Source organism: Syngnathoides biaculeatus, chromosome 16, assembly GCF_019802595.1.
Source record: "Syngnathoides biaculeatus isolate LvHL_M chromosome 16, ASM1980259v1, whole genome shotgun sequence".
Taxonomy (NCBI): domain Eukaryota; kingdom Metazoa; phylum Chordata; class Actinopteri; order Syngnathiformes; family Syngnathidae; genus Syngnathoides; species Syngnathoides biaculeatus.
Window position 1 is genome coordinate 14,458,473 of NC_084655.1, and position 17,504 is coordinate 14,475,976.

Genomic DNA, 17,504 nt, shown 5'->3' on the forward strand with positions numbered 1-17,504 from the left:
ATATGCATGAAGGGTATAATCATGATATTTCATTCTATTTGTTGAAAAATGATGTCAGAAATGACAGGGTGCCGTTGTTTGTGTCTCATTGTGTTTTCATGAGTTTCCTGAAGTAGAAAAGTTAAGCGCCATAATAGACTTTTCGAGTAATGAGTTTCATATCTACTATCAAAATACAACTTCTACTAGTAACTCCAAAAATGTTTTCAACTAAAAAATTAATGACATTGTCATAATAACGGAGTATTTTTAGGCATGTGTATACCTGTATGTACATACAGTAAAATATATAGAGTAACATCCATCCATCCATCCATCCATCCAACCAACACTTCCCAGCTGCGCCACCGTGCCGCCCCGTAGAGAAACAATGATTCTTAAAAAAAAAAACAATGGGAATAATGGGGAGGGGAATAACTCTCAGGTTAAACCCAATCTGCTCCCTGATCTTTCCCATTGTTATCAATAAAAACAAAAATAATCGATTCCAGTGTTGAACTGGGTCAGATAATGCAAAGAAAAAGCAAATCGTGGCAAATTAATCCTTTGATGCTCACGATATGCCGCTATCAATGGTGGGATTCATGGTCGATAATTATTTGCTTTCTCCAGGTTTAAGCAATATGAACTTCTTTTTCACTGTTCAGTAATTCCTACGTTACGTTAAAGTTTGTTGTTGGCCATTTTGCTAAAACATTGGATAACCACTGCTTTGTGTTTAGCTTCAATCTGGTTGACTTCCATGTGTGAGCCTTGAGTTTTGTGGCTGTATCTGCAATTTAAAATTTACAGATAACAACATGACAAGAATGAATGAGTTGTAAGATACAGACAAGCCATTACTACAGTACTAGTCTAGTTTGTTACAAGTTTCAGGTGATCTCAGGTTGATGGAAAGAAAGCAGGGCACACACAGTGCCAATTAAGACATCCATCCATCCCTTTTCTATTTTGCTTATCCCCAAGTGACTTTGGGTGGAAGGCGGGGTACACACTCAATTGGTTACCCACCAATCTCTGGGCATATATAAAGAAAAAACACATTCATAATCACATTCTCACCTATGGACAGTTCAATGTTTAATTAACTCGCATGTTTTGGGAATGTGGGAGGAACCCACACAGGAAGGCCAGACCTGAGATTGTAAACCTTGGAACTGTAAGTCAGGCATGCGAACCACTATATCAGTCTGCTGCATTAAAGGATTTCCAAATACACAACTTAACTCAATGTCTTTAGAGCTACAGTCCCCAAAATTGTGTTTGAAGTCCCTTATGCAAGAAGAGAGTCATCATCAGATGCATTCACTGTAGCTCTGTGATCATTTTCTGGCCGACCTTAGTGTTCGGTCAGAGTGAGGGATCAGACAGCTCGGTGTCTGTCACAGAATGAATGAAAGAAGAGAGGAGAGTTGTTAGCAGGCGGGGGACACGACGATGCCAGAAAAAAAAGCCAAAAGGAGCGCAGCGAATGCCTACCAGGGAGAAGAAGAGCAGAGGAGGAGTGACGAAGGCCTGCCTGCTAATGAGGGGGAAGTGGAGAGGGCAAAATGAAACATGAAAGAGGAGGGAATGGAGCCGGAGTTGCAGTGGAGGATTGTGGATCCTGATTTACACCTTAGTTAAGCACCCAGCTGCGTGGACATTATATCCCGAGGGGACTACTATATGTGCAGTATAGCTATAGCGTGTAATGATCACACATTCATTTAGAGCAGCAAAAAGTCCAGAGTGGCCATTCCGTGAGATGGGCTGTTTGTTTGCGAGCTTATAAACAAGTGTTACGGCTCCATTTCTTGCTAAGTCATCTTTAATACAGACAAATGTGGAAATGAATATGCATTTACACAGCAGAGGATTCCAGTACGCCAAATTGAACTATTTTTTGTCACCATGATGGGGTGGAATTGGGCATAAATAGGCGTCTTTATACCTAAAGTCAATTATTGCAGCTCGCATCAATTTCAAGCTCCAGTATTCTCCCGTACAAGCTCCAAAAGAAAAATAAACAAGTACAAATGATTTAATAACCAGTTGAGCCTACATTGGAAGCAAGTACTTCAACAAAAGAGGCCTGAACAGTGGTCAGGGAGCATTTTGATCCATTCCTCTTGACAACTTTGTTTCAGTTCAGCAAAACTCTTGGGATGCCTGAATCGCTCTCTTGAGGTCTTAGCACAGGACCTCCATCAGTTTAAGCTCAGGACACTATTTTCCCTTTCTTGAAAACTTTCAGTTGTTGATTTCAGTCTGTCATTGTGTTCACACATCTCCTCTTACGCTTCAATTAGCCGACAGAAAAAAAATCTTGATAACTGTGGAATTCATTTTTCTGTCACTTCAATAGCAATGTGTTCAGGCTCTGAGGCAGCGAAGCAGTCTTATAAAAAAATATTGTTGCCCCCTCCACCATTGTACAGAGTCGTGCGAAGAGGTTTTGATAGTTGTTTGCTGCGCTGTTTTTCTTTGTGTTCCTTCCAAACAATTCAACATTGGTTGCATCTGTCAGTAGTTTGCCAGTTGTAATGTGGAGCACCCGAGCACTCCTTTGTAAAAATACAAACCTGTGGCAATGTTTTATTTTTTTTTCAGTGGCTTTTCTGTGGTGTCCTCCACTGCCATCCGTTGTTGTTCAATGTTTCACTTCTTGTTGATTTGTCAGCAGAGATGTTGCCTGTGCCAGATATTTGAGCGAGTGCTGAGCACACACTTTCCTTCACTTTATTGAGCATTTCACACTGAGGCGTCGGTCACATTGCGCAATCTTGCTTGAGAATAGCAAATTAAAACTGGTGTGTGTATGTTTGTGTGTCACGCTAACCGGACACGAAGTTGGCTGACACCAGACTCTGATCAATCTTTAGAGAAGTTATTTGGGGACTCACATAGTTTTTATTCTCTGAACTGTCCCATTAAAAAATTGGAAACATCTAATTATCCATCCATCCATTTTCTTAGCCACTTATCCTCGTGTGAATGCTGGAGCCAATCCCAGCTGTTAACGGGCAGGAGGGAGGGTATACCCTGAACTGTTTGCCAGCCAATCACAGGGCACATCGAGACAAACAGTCACGCTCACAATCACACCTAGGCGCAATTTAGAGTGTCCAATTGATGTTGGATGTTTTGGGGATGTGGGAGGAAACCGGAGTGCCCGGAGAAAACCCACGCAGGGACGGGGAGAACATGGAAATTTCACACAGGCGGGGCCGGGATTGAACCTCAGAACTGTAAGGCCATTGCTTTCCAGCTGAGACACCGTGCCGATGGAACATCTAAATATTTGAGTCGTGTTAGTTTAGCCTATTTTGGGAACTTAGATATTATGCCAAATAAATTGAATGAAAACTAAGCTTGTCAGACAGAAAGAAGCCCCTGTATATCTGGACCTTCCTCCATCAGTTTAATAGCTCTGCATTGCAATCGTTTATCCTCAACACATCCAAATTATACACTGGATCCACAGTGGGCTGCTTAAAGATGTATCCAAACCCGTCAACGGCTTTCCAAATTTCTCTCTGACATTAACATTTAAAAACCCTAAAACTGTCAGCATCGCCCTGAAAGTATATCTATGATGGCTTCTAGTTGTTTATAGTCACATAAACAGTATTAGCGCCCCCTGATATAACAGGAGTGTAAGTACCCATCAGTACACAACAGTAAAAACTAAATTGATGAGCCAGTGTATGCTTCCGCACAGTTATGTGTTCATGCCTGAGTAAAGTTCACACTCATACACATGTAGAAATAAGTCCCCAAATAATAAAAGCTACGGTTTGGCTGTCATCCCTCTGTGTCTCAAGCTGTCTGTGCGCTGGGGTGTCATTGACAAGCTGACAGAGGATATAATTGGCACCGGCCCCATGTGGCACTCTGATGACACCCCATGGTATTCAAGGGTGCACAGATACAAACAAACGCACTAAAGCGTTACACGCAACAACCCCCTGCGTCTTTTCACTTAACAGCCGCTCTGCAGGATCCCGTGATACTCATTTTCTTATCTAGCTGGTTCCTCGCTCGGTCCTCCAGTCCTCATCCTCTTCTTTCTGCTTTTGGACTTCCCGCTTCCATCACTACTTCCCCACTTCCCCTTCTAACTGGGATCACATGCAAATTATGCCCCACAAATGCAAATCTGTTATAAAGGGGGACCTTCCAGCGGTGAACTGGAGCGCATCTTTTTATGCCGTGACAGAGGTGGGATTTGTTGGGGGGGGGGGGGGGGTTTGAAGGTTACCTGAGAGAAGGGCTGAATAGAGGATAAAATGTGCACGCTATCTTATGAAATAGTACAGAGCAGCATGAACGTTCAAGCAACAGCGAAAGCCTTGTAAAACGTAACAGCCGTTGTACCAGCACAAATTCTCATCTAATTTAAAAAGCATTTTAGTTGTTTTGCCCTCAACTTTGCGTGTAATTGCTGCGCTTACACCTGTCCAAATGCAGAACACCCAGGAGGTAAATCACCCAAATGTAAATCAACTGAACTGCACAGCAATGAGTAATCCCGTAACCTCAGCGTTCTGCACAAACCAGATCAGACATAAATAAAGCACATTTCAGTTTATTCATATTTCGTTTTGCACGAGTAGCAAGTTTTATTTTTTTTTAATATTAACTTCAATTATGCATCATCAATTTTGTCATAATTTCGCAATGCTCATTCCAGTTTACAGTGCAATCATCCGCAGCAGGTCTTGTAGTGCTGAAATCATTACAGCAGTAAATTTTAGTTTCAATGCCCCAAACGTGCAACCAAAAACATCCTGGAAAAATATTTGTCGCGTTTGCACCACCATCATACATAACTCCAGTTTGTTTATGAGGTAGTGAGATACCCCGTAGCTAATTCCCCCCGCCCCGCTTCCACGTTCCCTCTCCCTCATCTTCGCAGTTCCATTTACTCCCACTTACTTTTCTCTTTTCGTTTCAATTTTTCCAACACGCTTTTCATTTCATCGTGTGAGGTCAAAGCTCCCCTTTGACCTCACACAGTCATTGCTCTCCATCAGTCAAAAGAAGTGCGTGCACTTGTGTACCCCGTGTGTGATGTGTTCAGGTGACGAGGGCTTAGGTGCACTTTGTTTGTTAGTATACATGCAACCATCTGCGAATGGATGATGAGGGTATGTGGAAATGTGAGAGCAGGTGTGTGTGTGTGTGTGTGTGTGTGTGGAACAGGGTGGCTGTCCTCAGGGCAGCTCTCCCCACTAGAAGAGAAGGGCAGCAGCTGACCAGCTGTCCCCCTCGCAGCTAGCAGCATGTTGGCTCTTCTATCTGCTTTCTCTTTGCTTGTCTCTCTTCACCTCTCCTGCTTGACCCTCCCCCCCTTCAAAACTCATTTTTTTGTCGCTTCATCGTCTCTGTCCTGTTTCACCAACTGTAACATCACATGACTTATTTCTTTCCACCACTTTACCGCCCCCCCTCGCCCCTTTCTTGCTCACAAGCATTCCTCAAATTTTACATCCTGCAGGTCTCATCCGTCCCTTCATCTCTTAAGCAGTATCAAAAATATCTCAGACTGAAAATGAGCACAGAGCAGGGAGGGGAGGTGGATGCTTAGCGGATTTATCTTTAAAACTTCCAAAGGAAAAACAAAAAAAAAACATAGTCTGTGTTCATCAGATTCTTATGACTTGTGGCGCCAGTGCCCACCTGCTGCGGGCTGTGTGATCATCAGATCAGTTCTAATCATTTAACGTGCACGACGCGGCTCAAAAGATCTATTCCGTTTTATGGCTAGCAATGGGGCCTCCTTCATTCATTTTCCCCTAAATATGACAAATTCATTTGAGAATCGCCAAAAGCGGAATAAAAAAACATAAAACAAAGGCTGTTTGCAGGTTTAAGATGGACTAGCGGCGACAGATCATGGTCTGCTGTTACTACGGCAGTTGCTCAGAGTGAAGATTCAAGTGGTTGATTTTTATTTTTGCTTTGATTCACGGGCAAAAATTTGAGATACAAGCATGTTTGGTGGCAGTTAACTCAAATCAACAAACAAGCAACACTTTGGCTTTGAGTTGTTTTTTTTTTTTCTTTTGCTAGTCCCACTTGAAGTTTACCGTCATACTAATATATAAAACAAAGAGAACGAGACTTTGTGTATTTAAAAATACGACAGAACTTCCGCATCGTCTAACATGTCTGTCTCACCTACTGCTGGCATACCTCAAAACAGCATAGACAGGCTAATGAACAGCGTCAGCTATTTGAACACAAATGGTAAAGCAACACATACAGACAAATAATATCCAATGATCTTAAGAACAAAACTTGTAAAAAGTTAATTCTTTGTATTTAACTTTTTACTTCTGTGTGTTATTAGTTAGTAAAATAATATAATGTGCTAGTTTGCAGTTATAAAACATCTCGCCAAAATGTTTGAGTGTGTGTGTGTGGGGAGCTGCAATAGATTAATGGCATTTCCATAAATTTCAATGGGAGGAAAAGTGAAGTTACTCTCTATCAGTACCTCTAGTCCATGCCCATATGGATCTTTTTAGTGTATTTCAGGATCAAAGAGTAAATAATACAACAAACGCAACCACAAGATCCTTAATCTCAGTGATCTTTAATGTAATTAAGTTCTTTTTATCTCAATGTCTGTCTTCCAACAATACATTATTATGTGGATCTCCCTCTCTCTCAACTTGCATCTATTTGACCTAGAGGATTTAAATCATTTTAATTAAGAGGTAATTATACAAAGACAGCTGACACAGCATGATCACGAAAACTTCATCCTCATTCCCTCAACATCATCACCGCGTACCTTTACTACTGCTGTCGACACGCTTCCGTTCTCATCCTCTTCAGTGTAGTTGTATGACAAGAGCAGTTTAAAAAAATATCATTGAGCTCTTAGCTAACCTACTTTGAAGGGAGAGAGGAAAACAGAAGGAATGCGTAAAATTTGGTGAGGGAAGAATTTCATAAATCCTAAAATGATTCAAAAAAAAAACTGTGCAGTGTGAATGTTCTGCGTGGTGTTATTATCCATGTGCATCTTCTTGACCCATTAAAAAAGCAAACAAAAAAATATACAGGCTGTGTTGCCCTAATGGGTAAATGCACAGTGCTGAACTTTTTTTTTTTCCTTCAAGATAATGATGTTATGGAAGTAAAGCACTACGACAAATTGATGTGAGAAGGCAGGCTGGGGAAGTAAAGAGGCTAGGATTTAATAGCAGGGGAAGAAAGAAAAAGAGGCGTAAGATAGAAGAGTGCTAATAAGCACAGCTTGGGGTGAAAATGAGGCCAGAATGTGTTTACAGCCACGGTGGGAAGATAAAAGTAAAGTTAGCCTTTTTTTTTTTATTGTCTTCATGCACGAATAAACATTGCATGTGTGTTTTTGATCATATCAAGTGGGAAAATAAGACTGCAATATATTAAAGATGAATCGGCATATACATGTGTATGAAACATGTTCTGTGCATTGATATCTGGTTATGTAACTACATTTCTGGAGTCTTGTGACGCACTCCGATTTGGCTATTTGGCTATTTGCAATACATGCATGCTGACCCAGCAACAAATAGTTCATACCCCGACGCGTTTGATAAATGAGGGCAGATGTGACGCAGCGGGGAATTTTTGTCCTTTAAATAAATATGTCACCAGTCATCACAAATGAGTCCTCGGGAAATATACTTCATTTCTGTGTGCGGTGCCGAAGAGTCGAAAGAAAGAGGGAAAAACAGATGGGTCACTTGCCATTCACTCCGGGTTGGGAGCTCGTCTAACGAGGCTCATTAATTAACTTTTGATTAAATACAACCGGTCTCATGGCTTTTGTGTGTAATGATGATTATGTAATATTTCAACATAATCAATCATAAAAGTGCAAGCGTAATATGTGAGATCCTAAAAGCAATAAATAACTCATAACTTAACAAATGACCGAGGCCTGATGTTCAGAAATGTTGCAGATTGACCTCGCACATGAAATTTGTTAACACACATCAAACATTAAATTACTCTCGCCGGGAAGCTGTTTACGAACATTTTAAATAGTCAGACCATAAATTGACTAAACAAGATCAGATTAGTTGTTTGATATTGCTGTTTGATTAAAAAAAAAATGGTTACACTGAATTATCATCACATCTTTTTCCAGTGGTGGGAAGCACTGAAGTATGACTTCTACATTAGTGAGATGAAGTCGATTTGTTGGGTATCTGTCATATTTAGTTTTAAAACCTACATTTGAACACATAACTGTGAATTGTACTTTTTTTTTTTGCATCCTCCGTGGATGACATCACAATGCATGAAGTCATATCTCAGCAAATGTTGGTCAAGTGCCACATTGTAAAATATTTGTAGTTTTCATCTTGTGCATTCCGACTCCTGTTCTGTGTGTATATGTGTGTTATTACGCACTCTCCTCATATTCTGCACCAAACCTACTAGTCATGGAGTAAAACGCCCAAGTGTGTCTTGTCACTTTGCGGCTAAGTGCTTGTGTGAGGACTGACCGTTGTTGGTGCGTAACGCCCTGGCCGAGATCCCATTGGTGCCTATAGGGTGGTGTATTCCGGTTCCATCCACAACTCCTGCCTCGCCTGGCTGCTTCAGCAGCTCTGTCAAAGTCCTGAGGAGAAGAAAAAGAACATTACATAAAGCAAAAAAAAAAAAAATAAATAAGTGACCATGCATGCATTTCAATGGAAAATCCCAGCACAGAGAACTTGAGGCTAAAATTGTGAGGAACACTTACAACGTAGACATTTGGAAAATCCTCTACATAGTCAAATGGCCTTTTGTGTAAGTTGCCCAGTGTTCATCGCCATAAACTTACAGACTTTAAAATAAGCTTTTTTGAGTTATTGTCAAAACTCACAGATAAAAGGGAATACTAGATATTTGCCAATGGGAATAAGGAACAAAGGGGGTCCGCCTCTTGCCATCTTTTTTTTTTTTTTTTTTGATGCCTTTGAACAGGTTTCCGCTGCCTCAAAAGTAAAACATTTGGCCAGAAAAATCTCTAGCCTGCACCAGCAGATAAAAACTGTTTCGTAACAGACGGATTAATGTTCCTAAACGTAAACGTTTCATTTGTTTCGTGTACCCTAACCTGGAGTAACTTTTTTTTTTTTTTTTTTTTTTTTTTTTTTTTAGAAATAAGCAGAACTTAATTAAGCAATGTCCTTCTTTACGGGAATTGCATCTTAGTTGAGTGAACCAATTTCAGTGGTCAACTTCATTCTAGCCTTTAATATCTTTTTATAATATAGTTCCTAAACAACAAAAGTTTAAATTTACAAAACGTTAGGAGGAACCACAATGTTATGTAACACGTGATGCCTCTTTCCTAACAGCAACTCTGTAGAAAATCATTGGCAAATGTGCCCCATATTTTAATATTTTTTCATTACTTGCTAGTGGTGAGAGTTTATGTAGTCCCTAAAGGGACATTGGAAAAAAAAAAAAACTAACTAGTTTCTCATTGTAATGAGTAATTTTCTCATTGTAATGAGTAACTAGTCCATTGGATATGTGCATGTATAAAAGACCCTTGTTCCTTATTCAGGAAGCTACTGCTAGCAGGTAAATAAGCTATGACTACCTGAATGCAGCAAGCTACCTCTAGCAAGTAAAGTTTTTTCAGTCTTAATGTAAGTAAGTAAGTAAGTTACTCATTGTAACGAGTAAGTTACTGATTGTAATGAGAAACCAGTTTTTTTGTCTTCAATGTCCCTTTAGGGGCTTTGTAGCTTCCTGTGTTCAGGTAGTTGTAGCTTATTTAACTGCTAGTAGTAGCTTCCTGAATAAGGAACAAGGGTCTTTTATACATGCACACATGCAATGGACTAGTTACTCATTACAATGAGAAACTTACGCATTACAATGAGAAACTGTTTTTTTTTTCCCATTATCCCTTTAGGGGCTCCGTAGTTTGTGGATTGTAGTCAGTGCATATTATTTATCAGATTTATTATCCTACAAAAGGCTTTTAAAGGGAACGTTTCTGTCATCCCTCACATAAGTATTGCTATCCCAGACAACTTCTGGTGAACCCCCACACTCAAATTTGATTTGTTTTGCACAAGGCTACATTATTTACATAGATTGCAAAGCTCAAAGCCTCAACTAGGACGTGCGCTCTTCGCAATCGCCTAACCTGACTCCGAAAAGTTGAGCACAACCCTGCAAACAAAAAAAAAAAAGCCAAGTTGAAAATCAGCAACTGAAATGATGCCTGCGGTCACGAGAGGCCCAAACATCAAACGTGAGCAACAGCGGAAGCTAAATGCTGTCACAACAGCGCGACCTGGAATACTGTAGGTAGCCTTGCTCTCATGCCAGCACGGCGTATTTGCACGCTTTGCCACACACGCACACCTGCGGCGTGTGATACCGCCATGCACGGCGTGCACACGGCTGTGCAATCGGGAACAAGAAACAAGACTTTACATACACATCCTCATACCTAACACTAACTTTATTACTTAATGAATCAAGTGCCCTCGCACCCCAGGCCAAACATGCACTCGTTATCATTGGTCATATCAAATTTTGAATTGATTTATTTAAATGAAGTGCATCACTAATACTTTTAATATTTCTCTAATTCTGCTAAATCACATGGAGCCCTAGAAAGATGTGTCATATATTTTTGGCAGTATGGATATATTTTGAGGATGAGAGAAACACAAAAAGGCCCACTATTTATGTATTTTTATTATTTTTTTTGGTGGGGGGTGGTCGGGGGGTGCTACAATCTGACCTGCGCACATCATCTAAGTTGAAAAAGTGTGGCCAAAAATATTAAGGAATTAAAAAAAAATAAAATGAAAATATCTTTTGGTAATGCACATTTAAAAACATGTACATCTTCTCCAGAATTGCCCTTTTGAAAATGTCCAATATAACACAATCTATAATATAATCAATATTCTTTCCGCTTTTTTTTTTGTTTCGAGTTGTACATTTAAGTTGCTAAAAATTGTATAGTTGAACTATTACAGTGCTTAAATTTTTGTATTGAACTGATTTGCGATTCCAAAGTATGCCTCAAGAATGACAACTGGAGAGAATGGTTTGATTTACATATCTAAAAATAATAGTAAAATACTTAGCCACAATAAAACGTGTTATTCCCGTATTATTTATCAATTGCTAGTAATTGTTTGCATTACAATGCATACTTATTGCTAAATATTGTTAGCCTAATAGCATTGTCATCTAGGTCATATTTTAATGATTATGAAAAACAAGGGGAAAAAAACTCATTCAACAAATAAAAAGAGTCCAGTTGTCTCACTTAATAAATGCGAATTCCCATGACCTAGATTACTAACAATCTTTGTGTCCACAAAGAAACAACGCAACTTTTGCAAGCACATCAGCGATCTGTATTCATATTATGACAGTAGGTTACAAAGGACTCGGGCAATTATGCTTTTCGTCTTAAAATACTGTACTGAATGCATTGTAATGAAATAAAAAAAAAAAAAATGCCAAAACTACCCCAGGCTTGGTACAAAGAAACCAGCTGGCCTTTGTGACCCTCCTGACAGATTTAGGCTTGTCGTTGCCCTTGCTCACCAATTGTCTTTCATCTCCTTAATATTTGTCAACTTCCATTGCATTCCTCCATCTGCCTTCCTCACATGCCCCCCCCCCCAGCCCCATGCGTTCATTCTCCACGGTAATAGAAGGGAGCTATATGTCACTTTCTCTCTCTCTCTCTTTCCTCCCACTCGCCATGTTTTCATCCCCTTCCGGATGCTTAAAAGCGCTTGTTGTTCTCGATCTATGTCCCAGGAAAGATCTTCCCTTTCCTCCTCTGGTCTAGCCCGCCTTATTGTCTCAGCATTCCACTTCCGACAACACCCAAACAGCCCCCCCCTGCCCCCCTCCTCCACTTTCCTGTTTTGGCGGCGCTTCATTTTCATGTCTCCTGTGTCACTCCCACAGCTGTCTGACTTTTGCAAAAGTCACGAGCCATTGCAGTCATTTGGAGTACAAGTAAAACAATATAACATAATTTACATAAGTGCAGAAATTCGGTGGATGAGGATTTCGTTCCATTTGGGTTCAGGCAACTTCTGCAACTCTCCATTTTGTTATTCAATTTAGTGGATTACAAGTTTTAGGAAGAGCGTAAACGATAAGTGATACAATTAACTGCACGGCAAATGAAAACCAGGCTAGACGTCATAATTTATTTATTGAATAATTATAAAGTGTATAACTTTTATTGCCAGAGTGGGTGTTGTCATTTATTAACAATGGATACTCCATATTAATGATCCTTGCTAATTGCCCATTTTGCATATATTTTCTTTGATTCTTTTTGTGGCAACCAGATGCTAGGATTGTATTCTTTTCTTATTCCAAGCATCCTTTCTGTATTTTTTTTTTTTTACAATAGATTCTTGACTGAAATGTACTTCTTTGGTTACAAACTTGCATGCCAACTTTCCAACGTTGACTATTTTGGCAGTTCAGAGGTCACTATGACCTTCTTATTGCATGCTGGAGGTGATGGATGGATACCAGCACTCCAAATGACATGCAGTATTTTAAACAAACGTTTTTTTTTTGACGTGTCACAATTCATTTGATTGACTTTCTCCTTTTTTCAACACTCCTCTGTGGCTGCTGTTGACAGATTTCTTTTTCCACGGCAATTACATCTTACTCTGTATCTGTCTGCGGTGCTCCTTTCTCTCAAATTTAATTAGCTCTTTGTCTGCAACAAAGTATAGAAGACCTTTCAACAAATTGCCAAATCGATCCACATGCACGCCGACACTGTTATCATTATTATTGTAATAAATTACTGGAACCTGGGACGGCCATTCATTTTCCCCGCGATCGATCAGTTTGGTCAAATGGCCATCGCTCGTGGGAATTCATACAATTTTATTAATTAAAGCTTAGTACTTAAAAAGCAGTTAGCTTTTTAACAATGCCCAAAAATCGGTAAAGTCTTCAGCACATCATTCAAAAGAGGCCTGATTGAATATTTCACCACTGAGATTGGAAATAAAATGGCGCCATACTGACAAGTCCACCGATATTGCAGTTTTAAAGGTCTGATGGAGCTAAATGTTGGCGGCAATCATTTGGGGAGGATTGCGTGCAAGGAACTATGAATGTGATCTGCCTTCTTATTAGAATAATTAGCTGTTCAGTCGACCATTTTTCACAGTGGAAGAGAGTGAACGTGATTAGTCCAATTTAGATCACGGGTACCTAGAAATAGGTACTGTGCGGACCAAAGGATAACTAAGCATCGTTAAAAGCTACTCTGCTGTCTTTAAGGCCTTAAGATGATTTCAAGCTTCGTTTTTGGAGTACAAGTCAGACTTTCCGTTATGTGATGTCATTTATAGAATTACTCTATGAGTAGTACAGTAATATTTTAACAGTATCAAATATAGTTCTCTCACTTTACAGCAGGGGTGTCAAACCCGTTTCTATTGCAGGCCACATTGTAGTTACAGTTTCTGTCAGAGGGCCATTATGACTGAAATCATGAAAATCTTTAAGTAACCCATCATATTTACACATATTTATCAACTAGTTTTGGAATCAGAAATCAAGGGTAATGGGTTTTTCAAATATTGTTGAGGTTTGGTAACGCAGAAATGCTTGCAATATCTCGTGTCATCATTTATATTATGGAAATTTGAAATTTTGGTCCAGATTTTAACAAAAATCATGGACAGTATGTATTCTTTTTTTCATTAGATTCTTTTCATGAAATCCAGAGGAACTAATACAAAATGTACAGTCGCTTAGATTTAAATGGAGAGCATATTTCCTGAATCTCTGAGAGAAGAAAAGTTGCTCTGCAACTTTGCTCGAGTGTACTTCAGAATGACAGAAGCACTTTCAGTTTAATTCGAAGGAGATCTCAGACTGTTAGAGCTGCAGACACAAACAATAGTTTTCTTGCGCCCAGCAGTATTTGTGTGGCCCATTTCCCAGGGGCAGCGTCGTGGCTGAACTAAACACATTTAACTTGTTGTTATGACGTGACCAAAAACTTGCACGATTAATTCATTCACCCACATAGCCCCTTCTTTTTTGAGAGTGAAGGAGGGACGGCAAACACACTTCAATTTGTAAATAGCATATGAGAGAGGGTGAAGGAGTCAACCACTGCGAAAACAAAACAGCTGCAGCGGTGCAAGTTGCGCCAGATCACAAGATTGTGGCGGCTCGGTCCTTGTGTAACTAAAGAGGCTCGCCTGTTCTGAATTGCCCAAGATGCTAAAAATAAAGTGAGAAAACCACCCTCTGGTCATTGAATAAGACATCGACTATTCTACACACGAGCAGATCGCTTCCTGGGGGCGGATAATATAACACAGCATTTTGGAGCTGAATCACTCCTCACTGTCAAAGCAGGTTAGCGGGGAGTAAACACCGCCCACAGATCGTTCCGAGGGCCACCAACCTCGCGTGGACGGAAACTTGGAGGCGGAAAAAACGCTGCTCCTGGTTTTGGACGCAACAATGGACTCTCAAAGATGCAAGACAATCTATTGCGAGACACCCGATCATCACCTCTGACTTGTTGTACTGATTTTAAAACTAATATCCCGAGAGACATGTGAAGTCACTCTTAATCATGAATTTTCAAAGGCAATTTGCCAATGTCGCTCGCATCAAAGGTGGCGCCATTCATTTTCACTTCTTTCTTTAGATTCTGATTATTCCGAGCATTTATTTAAACTTCTTATTGAATGAATCATAAAACCTCTGTGGTAGTGCAGGGCTTCAAATACTTGGTCAACAATCCCAGAGCAATGGCGAGTGTGGTAAGGAAGTGAAGAAATGGGTCCAAGCAGGTTGGAACAGCTGGCGGAAGGTGTCTGGTGTGATATGTGACAGAAGAGTCTCCACTAGGATGAAGGACGAAGTCTATAAAACAGCGGTGAGGCCGGCCATGATGTATGGATTAGAGACACTGAAGAAACAACAGGAAGCAGAACTCGACGTAGCAGGAATGAAGATGCTGAGTTTCTCGCTTGGAGCGAACAGGTTGGATAGGATTAGAAATGAGCTCATTAGAGGGGCAGCCAAAGTTGCATGTTTTGGAGAAAAGGTGAGAGAGAGCAGACTTTGATGGTTTGGAATTGTGCAGAGGCGAGAGAGTGAGTATATTGGTAGAAGGGTGCTGAGGATGGAGCTGCCAGGCAAACGAATGAGAGGAAGACCAAAGAAAAGGTTGATGGATATTGTGAGGGAGGACATGAAGACTATGGGTGTTAGAGAGGAAGATGCACGAGATAGGCTTAGATGGAAAAAGATGACACGGTGCGGCAAGCCCTAATCGGGACAAGCCGAAAGGAGAAGAAGAAGGAGGAGTGTAGGGCATCGCTTTGTTGCGCTTAATCTCTATTAGTGGGGGCGGAAATCAAAATTTGGGAATACATTTTATTGGAATATTTTGTCACTAATAATAGCACAATGTGGTGATTATGTGAGTGAAATACTTTATACTTTAGGCCTTTAACTTATCCTCGGAATGATAAGATGATTTAGAAAATTATTTATAATGCCGGGCAGGAACAGTGACCATATATCAACAATCGATATCGATGTGATATTGTGATGTATTTTGGTATTGATATTTTGATGTCTGGGCTAAGTATCTCCCTATTATATTCTATTTTGTTTAACACATTTCAAAACAAATGTTCTGATTGTTAAGTCAGTCGAATATTCCATGTGTGTTTATCTGTTATTTGAGTGTCTGTTGTGTAGGTTTCCCAAAGCTGCTTGTAAAATCTATACTGCTTGGATTTCTATCTATTAAGCTTTTCTTTTCAAGTATTGCATTGTCAAGGAGTTGAAGCTGTAAACAGTATATAACTTTTATAATCACGTCACTTTTCATCACTGGCTTTGTGTGTTTTCCTGATTCGAATACAAACCAGGCCACCAATGCCGTCACATTTAACCTCACACACACATCTGCATTTAGGCACATAAAAAAAAGAGCACTCATTCTCTCCGAGGGTCTGATACACTGGTCTGGGGGTGTGGGACGGGGGGATCCATCATTTTTACACAAACACACACACACACACACACACACACACACACACACACACACACCACACACACACACACATGTGTGCACACAGCAGCAGACACAGTTGTGTTCCGGCTGCCGGATAGTGCTCCCTTGTAGGCTCGGTACTGAGCCTGGATTTGCCTCCCACCCTGCTGTATTCCTATTAGAGCTGACAGCTGCCAAATAATGTCCCTTGGCATGGCTGAGTGGCCCCCATGCCAGGGCCTGCTCGTGTTCGTGCATTGTCTTTGAGCCACTTACATGACACACTGGAAGAGATTCCAGAACGGAATCAAGCGTTGACCTATAATTAAGCAACACACACTTTCACCATCTTACAGTGTGAACACACATGAATTAAAGTAAAAGTGTAGTATATTTAGAATATTAAATACAAAAATAAGTTAACCAAAAGCATTAATGCAAAAAAAAAAATCATTTGTCCATTTGACCAATATAGAATCTTGAGAAGGGCAAGTTTCCTAAAAATCTGAGTCAAATTTGGAATCGTATAACATTAATGGATATTTCTAGGATTGTGTAGCGACTTGTATTATATTAGAAGTGCATATTAAAATGCAGTACTTCTCTTAAAGTGCCAATCAAGAGGCAGCATTATTATCTTGGTAAAAGTAGTACATTATTCAGCTCTTGTATTGATTTCATTGTACTGTGTACTGCTACCCTCCCCGCGGCCCCACCACAGTGGTTGCATCTTGTTGTAATGAAATGACAAAAAGAAGCCAGCATACTGCAGGCCCACTGAACCCGTTGCTGGCAGCCTTTCAGTGCTGAGAAGGCGGTGTTGGGTAAAGATGATGTCACAGAAAATACCATATGTCACATTCTGAGTCACTGCCCCCACTCATTATTTTTAGGGTTTGGGACTATTTTAGTACAACAAAAAGCACTCACAAAGAATCATTTAGCTTCGAGGGATTTGTTCTCAAACATTCCGCAGTGTGACGCACATGCATCCCACGCATGAGTTTGCCTACACGTAACACACACAGACACAACCCTAGACACGCACAACACACACACTTATTTGCATTTTTCAGCAGGAAATCAATCATATTGCCAAGTCTTAGGCATTATTAATTATAATCAATAATACTGCAATGATGCTGCGATACGGAGTCATCTATCATCACACAGTATTACATTGACCTTTTTTTTTTATCAGTTGTGTTATTGTCTCAACTGCTTAAATGACTCACTGAAAAAAGCCCATCTACATTTTGTCAGATGGCGAATGTCATTACACGCTGACCTTATATATTCATCTCGCTCTTGATTTTCCTCAGTCAAAAGCGCCCGCGTCCTTGGTAAGCCCATACAACCTTACTGCACCTGGCTAACATGAGATGTTTATATGCTTTTGTACTTTTACATTTCTTGCTTGAAACATAATATACCTGTTTATTAGTGTGAGTTCCACTATACT

At 40.2% G+C, this 17,504-nt stretch overlaps 1 protein-coding gene across 1 annotated transcript in view; it reads right to left on the reverse strand.

Moving 5' to 3' along the window:
* LOC133514849 (protein shisa-8) overlaps positions 1–17,504 on the reverse strand; it is a 67,319-nt gene that overhangs the window by 32,147 nt on the left and 17,668 nt on the right. The window contains exon 2 of the mRNA XM_061846873.1: positions 8,493–8,608. Within this exon, the coding sequence (XP_061702857.1) occupies positions 8,493–8,608 (116 nt within the window). The remainder of the gene's footprint in view (positions 1–8,492; positions 8,609–17,504) is intronic.